The sequence below is a fragment of the Elgaria multicarinata genome, chromosome 18, assembly GCF_023053635.1.
Source record: "Elgaria multicarinata webbii isolate HBS135686 ecotype San Diego chromosome 18, rElgMul1.1.pri, whole genome shotgun sequence".
Lineage (NCBI taxonomy): Eukaryota > Metazoa > Chordata > Lepidosauria > Squamata > Anguidae > Elgaria > Elgaria multicarinata.
The window spans coordinates 21,300,797-21,313,127 of record NC_086188.1 but is presented as its reverse complement, the minus strand read 5'-3'; the positions used below and the strand labels follow the sequence as shown (position 1 = coordinate 21,313,127).

General features: G+C 46.4%; 1 protein-coding gene across 3 annotated transcripts in view; it reads left to right on the top strand.

Moving 5' to 3' along the window:
• CABIN1 (calcineurin binding protein 1) overlaps window positions 1–12,331 on the top strand; it is a 190,071-nt gene that overhangs the window by 130,681 nt on the left and 47,059 nt on the right. For all 3 annotated transcript variants that reach the window (XM_063143985.1, XM_063143984.1, XM_063143986.1), the window contains 3 exons: window positions 5,999–6,181; window positions 6,547–6,848; window positions 10,114–10,227. In XM_063143985.1, coding sequence (XP_063000055.1) covers window positions 5,999–6,181; window positions 6,547–6,848; window positions 10,114–10,227 — 599 coding nt within the window. The remainder of the gene's footprint in view (window positions 1–5,998; window positions 6,182–6,546; window positions 6,849–10,113; window positions 10,228–12,331) is intronic.

Below are 12,331 nucleotides of genomic sequence, written 5' to 3'. Positions count from 1 at the left end.
CTGTTCTTTTTGAACAAGTTATATCCTTCAATTGCTATATTCCAGTTATGGGAGTCATCCCACCAAGTTTCAGTTATACCTATCAAGTCATATTTGCCTTCATGTAATAAGAGTTCAAGTTCGTTCTGTTTGTTTCCTATGCTCTGGGCATTAGTATATAGACATCAAAGACCATGTGTTTTATAGTCTGGCTTTGTTCCTACATTGCACCATGTACATTGATGGTGCTATATAAATAAATAATAATAATAATAATTGTTGCGGACACTATGTTGGGGCACTGTTGGAGCTATTCTCTGTACTGTGGTGCATTGGCCTTCATCCGTTGTTGCCTCGAAGTTTACGTCTCCCGCCCCCGTAAGATTCAGTTTAAAGCCCTCCTGATCAAGTTCTTCATGCTGTAGCCGAACACATTCTTTCCAGCCCTTGCACAAAGGCACTCATTAGAACCAAGACAGTGTCTGGATTCCTGGAGGTGATCTTAGACAGAAAAGCATACAGAATGGTCCTCACAAAAGAATGGAAAAGCAAGGTCCTTCAGATGGTGGCAAAGACAGTACAGCCAAAAGGCCTCACAAAAGCATCTTAAAGCTGGATGGAACTGCACATTCCCCTAAGGAGTGTTTTAACACTCCTCTTACCCATTTGGCCAGGTCTCCTCTGGCAGCATTATTCAGCCAGGAAGGGCAAGTTCAAGCATGAAACTTCAGCTGCCTGGGTCAATTCTCTATCCCAAGGGACCACAAAGGCTTTGACAACATCATTAACTTAACAATCTTCCAGATTTTAAGAAAGCTATAAAGACAGATACCTTCCGGCAGACCTACCCAGTTGAATTTTAAGATGCCCTTTAATAATGTGCTGCTTTTAATAATGTATTAGTTTTAAATGTTTTAATTATATGTATTTATAATCCGGAGGGAGAGGCGGGTAACTATTATTATTATTATTATTATTATTATTATTATTATTATTACCTTGAAGTGCTAGTAAGCTCCCACAGGGCAGCCCAAAAAATCATTCAGATCCATCCTACTCCAAGGGTTGACATTTCTAATACCTATGAAGGTTTAGAAGTTTCTGTAAGTCTAAACCCCAAACCAAGTAGAAGTCCACGCCTGACAAAAGGACCCCATACCATCCCTCCATACCCAGACCACCATCTCCCATCTGGTACATGAAAGGGGTTGGATATCACCTGGAAGCCTCACATTTGCCATGGGGAACATAAAGTCCTGAGACAGGGTAACCTTACATGAATGTTGTAGTTGCCCAACAAATTTACTTTAGGGGACTCCAGTGCCATTGCAAAGATCACTCCAAGTAGCTCTTGTTGGGCAATGGGATGGGCAGAACACCCATGGAATCCCCGTTGTGTCCCAGTCACCTATTCCCAAAAACAAGCATTTGAAACTAGAAGATTATTCATTGGGCACCTGGTTGAGGGCATTTTATGAGCTTCAGCTATGAGGTGTTAGGCCCTCTGAAGTGTTTGTGGAGATGGACTCAGAGGAGGAGGAAGCAGAACCGGTGCAGGCAGTGGCTAGTGTCACGGCTGCTGAACTGGTGCCAGCTGGGAGTGGGGCCGACTCAGAGAATGAAGTGGAGGCAGAGTCGAGTAACAGTGTGCCAGAAATTAAACCAGCAGGGAGTTTGGCCAATTCAGAAGACACAGAGCGAGAAGCAACAAACTTAACTGCACAGTTATTTAGGCAGCATAGGGCGGAAGAGGAAGCCCGGCGAAGGTCTTTGCGTATTTATGCTAAACGCCAGGTCAATAGGGAACACCTGTAGCTGCCAGGGAGGGGTATTTAGAGAGCAGGGAAGCAACAGGAACTTTGCCAGAGATTAACTGAGCATCCTGGCGAAAGCTCTTGGTTCCTGTTTCGGATCTTCGTGACCGGTACCCCTGGACTTCTGGACTGTTTTCTTGGACTCTCTCTGCCTCTCGTAAGCTGTTGACTCTAGGAATGGAACTGGACTCTGCCTCATGTTTAACAGTCTTGTACTCTGATATTAAAGAGTTAACTGTGTTGCTTCATAGCACAGCTGAAGACAAACTCCACTTTTTTTTGCTGGGTTTTTGGCCCAATTCACGGACTTGACTGGGCACGCTGCCCACGTCTATCTCTGTCTAATTAGCTGGTCTATTGGCTGCTTTCCCGGACATGGGGGGTATATAAATGTAAATAATAATAATAATAATAATAATAATAATAATAATAATAACTACTCTTGAGTCTAGTTCTTTAGCTAGCTATGGATCCACCTAATAGTTGTTCCATCTAGCCCACTTTTAGCTAGTTTGCTAATCAGAATGTCATGAGATACTTTGTCAAAAGCTTTGCTGAAGTCGATATATTATGTCCACAGCAGCCCCACAGTCCACAAGGCATTTCATCCATCTTCCATGATTTTGCAAAGATAATAGACAGTGGTTCTAAGAGTTCTTCTGCCAGCTCCTTATTACTCTAGGATGCAATTCATTGGGCCCTGGAGTTTTGAACTCGTTCAAAGAGATAAGGTGTTCCTTGACCATTTGTTTATCAATCTCAAACTGAAATTGTGCCCCTTCAACTTGTACTTCGCTTTTGCCTGGGGGGTCATAGACCTGCTTTTTGGAGAAGCCTGGACCCACCTTTCCCAGTAGTCTCGCAAATCAGACCAGGGTGGTGGCCCGCTGCCTCCTGTTCAGGCAAGTGTCTGGAACAGGAGGCACTGGGACGGTGGTAAGTGCGCTGCTGGCTGCCCAGGCAGGCAGTCCGAGTGGCCGGGAGGCATGCGGGTGGGCATTATACATTATGGGAAAGCACTAAATTCTGAAGCATGGATTTTCTCAGCCATTTATTTCCATATAATTAGAAAGTCAAACACTCAGTATGCAATTTGGGATTCAATATACCCAAATAGCTTTCAAAATATTGGTTTCCCATTTTTAGCCCAAAATGCCACTAGCAGTTACACTTTTCAGAAATACATCTAGATCAGCATATCTTAAACAATTTTGGAAAAATTGCAAGATTTATTTGGGGAAAGTTGGTAATGCAGGAGCCTTGTGACTGAAAAGCAGGTCTATGACACAAAGCAGTGGATTTGATTTATAGCCTGCATGTCTCAGATCAAGTATCCAAGGCCACCAAACTCAGTTTAAATAATAATAATCATAAAGCAAGATTTCTTGTCTTGAGGTTGAGCTCCAGGAGGGAGGGAGTTCTGTGATTAAGAGGGACTTAAAATGCTTCTCTGCGCACCACTCCAGTTCTAATTTGAAACTTAGATAGTAAACATTAGTGTGTTGCTGGTCAGCCTTAGAAGTCATAATGAGAGGTGGAGGACACCTCTTTGGTATGCTGGAGACAGTTAAGAGCCTTTAGGGCTGATCTCCAGATGAGCTCAGAAGGCAATGCCAGTTGCAGTACTCTTCAGACATCTGATAGCAGGGTGTAGCATTTTGCATCAGCTGAAATAAAGTCACTGAAGCTGATGTTTCATATAAGAAACATTTCCTTGGTTAGGACTAAGACAAGAACCTTGTAGCATCTTAAAGACGAACAAATTTCTTCTGGGATAAGCTTTCATGGATTATAACCCACTTCACATTACATGTGTTAATTGGCTGACCTAGTAGCAGGGAGATTTATCAGTCACAATTGCTCTGTAATAAAGTGCTTGGCACTTTCTGCATTTAATTTCCTTCTGACCTCACTGTGTTCAGTTCAGTTCTACACATGCACACAACCCATATGTACAGCATATAAACCTGAAATTCTCTGTAATGCATCTGATGAACTGGGCTATAGTCCAAGAAAGCTTATGCCAGAATATATATTTTTAATCTTCATGGTGTCACAATCTTCCTTGATTTTGCTGCAGCAGACCAAAATGGCTTCCCTCTGGAAATGGATTAGGCCTGTTGCGACTAGTGAGAGTCATAACCCCCACATCGGTTAACTCAGTTCCAAATGGGCTCTGCTAAAATGAAGTATTTCCTCTAATAATCAGAGAATAACTAGTTTTTTCAAAGTACACTTCCAAAATTCAGATCCAAATAACCTTGGTGATGTGATGGGGTTTCAATGCCTCATTCCAACCCTTCTTCTCCCGGAGCCCCTGAACCACGTGCTTCCACTCTTCCCCCCACAGCTTTAACTGGAGAGTGGAAGAAGGGTAATATAGTACCAGGCATTTTGAATCAAGGAAGAGGAGCCATTTCTGGAAGCCAGATATTATTTCCACATGGACTGAACATGTGTACAAGGAGACAGAAAGGTTTGCTAGATATTCTGCACAGGCTACATATATGCTCCAGTCTTTCATTTCAAGGGCCTGCAGGCTATGCTGTAGAGAGGACTACTAAGTTGTGGGTTTTTCTCCTCTTCTCCACCCTCCCCCCACTTCCTGGTGCGTATGGCTCAGCTTTTGCACTGCTTTTCAGTTTAAGCAGTGTGTGTGTGTGTGTGTGTGTGTGTGTGTGTGTGTGTGTGTGTGTTACACACATGCTCTCTGCCTCTTGATTTTGTCAAGACAGCCATATACCCTTAGCCAGAGTCTTGGTTCTTCTTTGTAGTCTCTGTGCATGACACAGATTCAGGAACCTTCCAAAGCTGAGGTCGTTTTGCCAGGGACTCTCCCACACCATCCTACTGCACACATGCCCAACACGGGTTCCTGCTCCTTCCTCTCAGTTCCCTTTTCAACCACTACCTTAGGTGCCTCATAGGAATATTCCCCTTTTATTTAGAACAGCCTTTAAAAAAAACAAAAAACTTTTTCAGCTGGGGTTACTTGGATTTGTTGTTTTTTTTCCTTCCTAGTTGTTCAGGTTTTTTGTTTCTTGCTTCTACTCCCTTATTCATGTTTTACTTCAGCTCCTACTGGCTGATGACTGACAAAATAAAGTCTGAACCTTGTCCAGAAGGGCTGGTTGTTCCATTGTTCCTGCTGGTCATGTTCCAGTTCTTGAATTAAACACTAGTGGGTGAAGCCAGGTTCTTAATGGCTGCCCAATGTAACTTTCTCTGCAAGAATGTTCACTAGAAAAAGAAGCCTGTTCTTGATTTTGCTACTTTGGCAACTTGATCCCTTCTTTTTATATGTTTTTCAACAGTTCTCTGACTTTTGTATGGGAATTTCTATTACAGTGTCCAGATCTTTATCTGCAGCTCTATAGCTTCCTCAAAAACGTTTGTTTTGTGTCACAAAACGATTGGTGGTTTTTGACTATCTCTAAAGCTCTTATATTTTTCTACTGTGGGATTTCATAATCACAACAGCAGAATTTAGATTCTGATGCCTTCTCCTGCATAGCATTTGCAGTTGTTCCTAATTATGTGACTTCTGCAAGTACATTCTCTGTCAGGGAATGATCTTACCTCCATAACCACCACTGATGATGAGCGGAGTTGCAGAAGCCAACGGCATAAGGTCATCTTGAACGGTTTGTGTCTCAGCCTCTGAGATTTGCAATGCGGACTATCTGGCTATTGCTTAGGATCTTCACCACAGTACTGCACTGGTTTTGATCTATTGTTGAACCAAAACCTGTGAGCCTTTTCCTATAAGGATATTTTCTCTTTAGCCAGTTTCCAGAGGGTTAACTGTGTTGGTCTGTTGCAGCAAAAGCAACAAAGGGTTGGTTTTGTTTATTGTGGTATTTATGTGTGTAGATATATTTACTTCAGATGCATGAAGACATAGATATATACATGGTTGGGCAGGGTGTGCCCTTTCACATCCCCCTCTGGAAATTAGCCTTGGGAAGTGAGTTCTAGTAGTGCCAGACCAGATTGTGGATGATGATGTCTGTCTGTCACCAGAAAGAGCTTCAAAATAGCCGTACAATGTTTTGTGCATATTGTGTCTCAAATGCAGCACTGCTTTTAAAGGAACATTCCAGGAAGAGAGTTCTAAATTTATGTGAAAAAGGGGAAAGTGCAAGCATGTGGTGAGATAGAAGGGTGAGACTGCGCTCATTTCTGTCCTTGTTTCTCCTGTGCAGACAGGAGTCAGGACAGCACTGCTGTGGTGCTCTCTGATTCCAACTCTACAGAAGACCTGTTTACTGAGCTTGCCAGCTCTCAAGACGGTGCGAAGAAGCCTTTTCCAGAGAGGAGGCCATGTGCTTCGTGTTCAGAAGCCACCACTGCTGGTAAAGAGGTCCTAGGACCTGCAGAGGAAAGGGGTATGTCATGATTCCAAAGTGCCTGTTTGTGCGTGAGAACATTGCAAAGCTTCAGCCATCCGAGCAAGCCTCTTGCCTCCATCAGCAAATAAATGTTGAGCCAGATTGGAGGCAGGCTGAGCAAGCTGACGTTGTGACTTGCTGTTGGTGCACCTGCTCCCTCCTGGCCTTCTATGCTTGGCCGCTTGCTTTGAGCAATGAACAAGAAGGCTCGGAATTACTTGCACTGGGGTATTTTGCCTCACATTTGCAATTCCGTCCTATATTAAAAGTTTTGAAATGATTTGTAACACGTTTTAATGGCAAAAAAGTTGAATTGGAACAATGGAGATGCTGACATTGTGCATTAATGTTGATACCACTAGGAAAGTCAGAGGAACCCTTGGGGAACTCGGAGTCCTGTCATGCAGCTGAGCCGAAGCTTGATCCTCAGGCACCAGTGTGCATTTCCTCCAAGGCCTCCCTTTCCCAGTGGGACCCAAAGAGGCGATCTGAACCCTGCACAGACCTATTTCCCCAGAGCCTTCCGGTTGACCTGGAGGAACAGCGCCACTTCCTGACAGAGCACTGCGTCACCTCCTTCCACCTGTGCCTCAGCCGTTTCCCTCAGCACTACAAGAGCCTCTACAGGTTGGCGTATCTCTACACATACAGCACCACACATAAGGTAAGGGAGTAGCAAAGCAGCAGGTGATCTGCACAGGAAGCTAGAAACCCTCTCTGTGTAGGGAAGGGGAGCAGGGTGAGGTTGCAATTCCCACTATCAAGACCCGAGGTGCAGGTGGGTGGGGGGGTTATGGAAGAGCTTTGTGGCAGAGAAGTGCGGAAAGGAAGTACGGACCTTCTGGGCAGGAGTCCTGGGCTTTCCTGTGATTCTCATCACAGAATTAACATCAGTGGTGTTGCTGGTTGCTTCAGAAATGAGATGTGGTGCTTATACAAGGCAAGTGGCCTGTTGTCCCCCAGCAGCCCACAAGTGGCAAGCTCTACCTGCTCGTAGCAGCAATGAGCAGGCTGGCACTCCACCCACCCCTAGCTTCGCTGAGAGATGTGTTTGCAGAGCTATGTTATCATGGCCCTGCGGCAGATGCAGACCAGCCAAATTCACACTCCTAGTGTGACTGTGTACCCCCTGCTCTTGCTACAGTGTGCTTTGTGAGACTAGAAGGAGGAGGTTGCATGTGTGGAAACTTGCCTCCTGCCGCCCCGCATGCAAAGAGAGGTAAGGGGATGGATGCTGTGCTGCCACTGCTGCTGCATTGAGCCTCATCTTTTCTACAGTAAAAAAACAACTGAGATGTGTGCTAGAGCCTCTAGTCCGTGAAAGCTAGAGCCTCTAGTCCCTGAAAGCCAGAGCCTCTAGTCCCTGAAAGCCAGAGCCTCTAGTCCCTGAAAGCCAGAGCCTCTAGTCCATGAAAGCCAGAGCCTCTAGTTCATGAAAGCCAGAGCCTCTAGTTCATGAAAGCCAGAGCCTCTAGTTCATGAAAGCCAGAGCCTCTAGTTCATGAAAGCCAGAGCCTCTAGTCCATGAAGGCCAGAGCCTCTAGTCCATGAAAGCCAGAGCCTCTAGTCCATGAAAGCCAGAGCCTCTAGTCCATGAAAGCCAATGAAAGCCAGAGCCTCTAGTCCATGAAAGCCAGAGCCTCTAGTCCATGAAAGCCAGAGCCCCTAGTCCATGAAAGCCAGAGCCTCTTGTCCATGAAAGCCAGAGCCTCTAGTCCATGAAAGCCAATGAAAGCCAGAGCCTCTAGTCCATGAAAGCCAGAGCCTCTAGTCCATGAAAGCCAGAGCCCCTAGTCCATGAAAGCCAGAGCCCCTAGTCCATGAAAGCCAGAGCCCCTAGTCCATGAAAGCCAGAGCCCCTAGTCCATGAAAGCCAGAGCCCCTAGTTCATGAAAGCCAGAGCCTCTAGTCCATGAAAGCCAGAGCCTCTAGTCCATGAAAGCCAGAGCCCCTAGTCCATGAAAGCCAGAGCCTCTTGTCCATGAAAGCCAGAGCCTCTAGTCCATGAAAGCCAATGAAAGCCAGAGCCTCTAGTCCATGAAAGCCAGAGCCTCTAGTCCATGAAAGCCAGAGCCCCTAGTCCATGAAAGCCAGAGCCCCTAGTCCATGAAAGCCAGAGCCCCTAGTCCATGAAAGCCAGAGCCCCTAGTCCATGAAAGCCAGAGCCCCTAGTTCATGAAAGCCAGAGCCTCTAGTCCATGAAAGCCAGAGCCTTTAGTCCATGAAAGCTAGAGCCTCTAGTCCATGAAAGCCAGAGCCCCTAGTCCATGAAAGCCAGAGCCTCTAGTCCATGAAAGCCAGAGCCTCTAGTCCATGAAAGCCAGAGCCCCTAGTCCATGAAAGCCAGAGCCCCTAGTTCATGAAAGCCAGAGCCTCTAGTCCATGAAAGCCAGAGCCCCTAGTCCATGAAGGCCAGAGCCTCTAGTCCATGAAAGCCAGAGCCTCTACATGAAGGCCAGAGCCTCTAGTCCATGAAAGCCAGAGCCCCTAGTCCATGAAAGCCAGAGCCCCTAGTCCATGAAAGCCAGAGCCTCTAGTCCATGAAAGCCAGAGCCTCTAGTCCATGAAAGCCAGAGCCTCTAGTCCATGAAAGCCAGAGCCTTTAGTCCATGAAAGCCAGAGCCTCTAGTCCATGAAAGCAAGAGCCTCTAGTCCATGAAAGCCAGAGCCTCTACATGAAAGCCAGAGCCTCTAGTCCATGAAAGCCAGAGCCTCTAGTCCATGAAAGCCAGAGCCTCTAGTCCATGAAAGCCAGAGCCTCTAGTCCATGAAAGCCAGAGCCTCTACATGAAAGCCAGAGCCTCTAGTCCATGAAAGCCAGAGCCTCTAGTCCATGAAAGCCAGAGCCTCTAGTCCATGAAAGCCAGAGCCTCTAGTCCATGAAAGCCAGAGCCCCTAGTCCATGAAAGCCAGAGCCTCTAGTCCATGAAAATTATGTAAACTCAGCAAACATTCCCTATTTTTACTTTTGCCTAACATGCCACTCGCGTCAGGTGCTGGAAGCCCCCCCTCCTAGTCACTGAACACCTTATGCCCCTTCCATGCCCTTCTCCCAAGCACCTGAGATTTTGCCAGGCAAGACCCACCCACCCACCCAGCAACGGTGTCTGTGTCTTCAGAGCAGTGTTGCCTAGAAACCTGTTCTCAAAAAGGAACGAACCAAGGAAGAGCAGAGGCGTCCAAGCAGGCTGATGCTGTATCTTGCACCCTGTTCTGTCCTTAGAATCCAGGCACTTGGCCCAAATATTCACACTTGATGCCTGATCTGTTAATTCCCCCTGGCAGTCTTGTTTTCCACTAGTTCTCTGTGTGCCCCCAGACTTACAAAGGTCCTCTTCTATTCAAGGTGCTCATTTGAGGGGAGGGGGGATGTGACAGTGGTTTTTGTGCCCCTTGAGGAAGATGTGCCGACTCATAGACACAAACAGTGCCACTTAGGTGAACGTTCAAACTAACTGTATTGAGAAGAATGCTCCAGCACAATGAAGCTCTGGCTGGTGAAAACAGATCACCGTATGTGTGGAAACGTTGTGGGGGCTGATCTTTCAGGAAACAGGTGGATTTCCACTTTGCTGTGAGAAACTGGCACTGGGGGGGGGGGGGTGTGGCGTCCAGCCCATTAGAAGCTGAGCCAGGGCTGGATGAAGAGGCACAGCCCCTTCCCCCAGGTGCCATTGAGTAAGTTGTTGTGTTGGTTGTGGATGTTCCCAAACATCCTGGCTGCTGGGGAGGAAAGGCCCAGTCATAGAATCTTGACAAACGTTGCAGTTTTGCCGAGGGAAGTGAAGTGGAAGAAACACGGTGCCCAGAAGCAGCAGCGGAGGCTGGGAAGCAGAATGGGGGAAGCGGGGAGGGGAGGCAGCTGTCATAACTTGCCAAACACCCCTCCCCCCGCAACTCTCACGTCTCTCCTGCACTGTCCTACATAGAATCTTCAGTGGGCTCGAGATGTGTTGCTAGGCAGCAGTATCCCATGGCAGCAACTGAAGCACATGCCAGCACAAGGCCTCTTCTGTGAGAGGAACAAGACGAATTTCTTCAATGTAAGTTGTGTGCCTAAAACAGGGGACTTTTTCTCGATTTCATATCTCCTTTTCATCTAGAAACATTGTTGAGAGACAAGCTTGGATCAGACTTGTTTTAATAAGAGTGTAATAGAGTTTTAATAGAGAGCAAAGGCTAATTTAAATTTGCAGTCTAGCAAAATGTGTACCCTACATTCTAAGGAGAAATACTTCACAAAATCAGCTGAGTGTGCTAGTCTTGAGACAATTAGGGGTTCCTCTTCATGAGCACAGAAAGAGTGCACATTGTTGTTATTCTCCACAGTATCTGAAATTGGCTCTGCTCCAGCACTGTTACACAATGAAGAGCCATCCCTCAAACCCAGCTTTTCAGAGCAGGACAAGACACTTCTGGGTAAGGGTGGGGGTGGAGTACAACCAGCAGCATCTGGCAAGAGGCTTGTTACCCGCCCCTCTCCAGGTTCCCCCTGCCACTACAGTTTAATGAATGGGGAGTAACTAACCCACAAGGCTGGTTCCCCATGAGAGCACCCCACAGGCACAAATAAACCCCACGCCAAAACGTGTCACACAAGCCCTAACACTACATCAGAGAACCCAATTAATGCTCACAAAAGAGAACTAATACAGTGCCTTTGCAACTTTGGAGTTGCACAGCTCTGGAGCTAGCACCATATCACTGAAGCAAATTAACAAAGTCCCCTGTTCACAACTCTGGAGCTGTGCAGCTCCAGAGCTAACAACACATTAGAGAAGTGAATTAACGCAGGAAGCGCATATACGTCTCTCAATGAGAGTGCTAAAGGAGTGACCACATCACAGCGAGGTCACAGGCACGCCCAGGATTTAATGTGGAGGTACGGGGCACATTGCAAATCAAGAACCTGGGAGCGGCTTCAACAAAAAAGAACGGAGTAAAAGGCATGTCTGATTCTGCAGTTTTCCAGGCGGAAGTGGCTGGTTGCAAGTGCACTAGCCACACCGTCATGTGCCACAAAGGACCTCACAACACTGCCAAGCCACAGGGGAAACTATGTGAAGACAGCCCCATGGCTTTTCTATCAACAACAAATCTTGTACATGGAGTGGTAGCTAATCAGCAGACAGTACAGTTCTTTTAACACAGTATAATCTGTATATATCCAGATGCTCCACTGAGCATCCTAGCTGCAGCTTCCATACCAGGGCCAAGGGCATCCCCAAGTAGATTGCATTACAGTAGTTTATCCATAAGGTTATGGGTGCATTGGTCACAGTGGCTAGCCTATCCCTATCCAGGAATGGGCGTAGTTGACATACCAGGCAAAGCTGGGTCATCCAGCAGGACTACCAAGGCCAATTCTGTGTCCAAATCCCTCAGAGCAGCAGCCCCCTACTCTTCTAAGCTGAGACAGGGTGTAGGTCCTTCTCACTCTTAAGAACATAAGAAGTGCCATGCTGGATCAGACCAAGGGTCCATCTAGTCCAGCACTCTGTTCACACAGTGGCCAAACAGCCATTGGCCAGGGATGAAGAAGCAGGACATGGTACAACAGCACCATCCCACCCATGTTCCCCAGAAACTGGTGTACACAGGCTTACTGCCTCAAATACTGGAGATAGCACACAGCCATCAGGGCTAGTAGCCATTGATAGCCTTTACCTCCAGGAATTTATCCAACCCCCCTTTTAAACCCATCCAAATTGGTGGCCATCACTACATCTTGTGGTAGTAAGTTGCATAATTTAACTCTGCACTGTGTGAAGAAGTACTTCCTTTTATTTGTCCTGAATCTCCCACCAATCAGCTTCATGGGATGACCCTGGGTTCTAGTATTTTGAGAGAGGAAGAAAAATGTCTCCCTATCCATATTCACCATACCATGCATAATTTTGTACACCTCTATCATGTCTCCCCTTAGCCTCCTTTTTCCAAGCTAAACAATCCCAGTTGATGTAATTTTACCTCATGGGTGAGATGCTCTAGCCCCTTAATCATTTTAGTTGCCCTTTTCTGCATTTTTTCCAGCTCTATAATATCCTTTTTTAGGTGTGGTGACCAGAATTGTACACTATTCTAAGTATGGTCACACCATAGATTTGTATAAGGGCTGTATGATACTGGCCGTTTTATTCTCAGTTC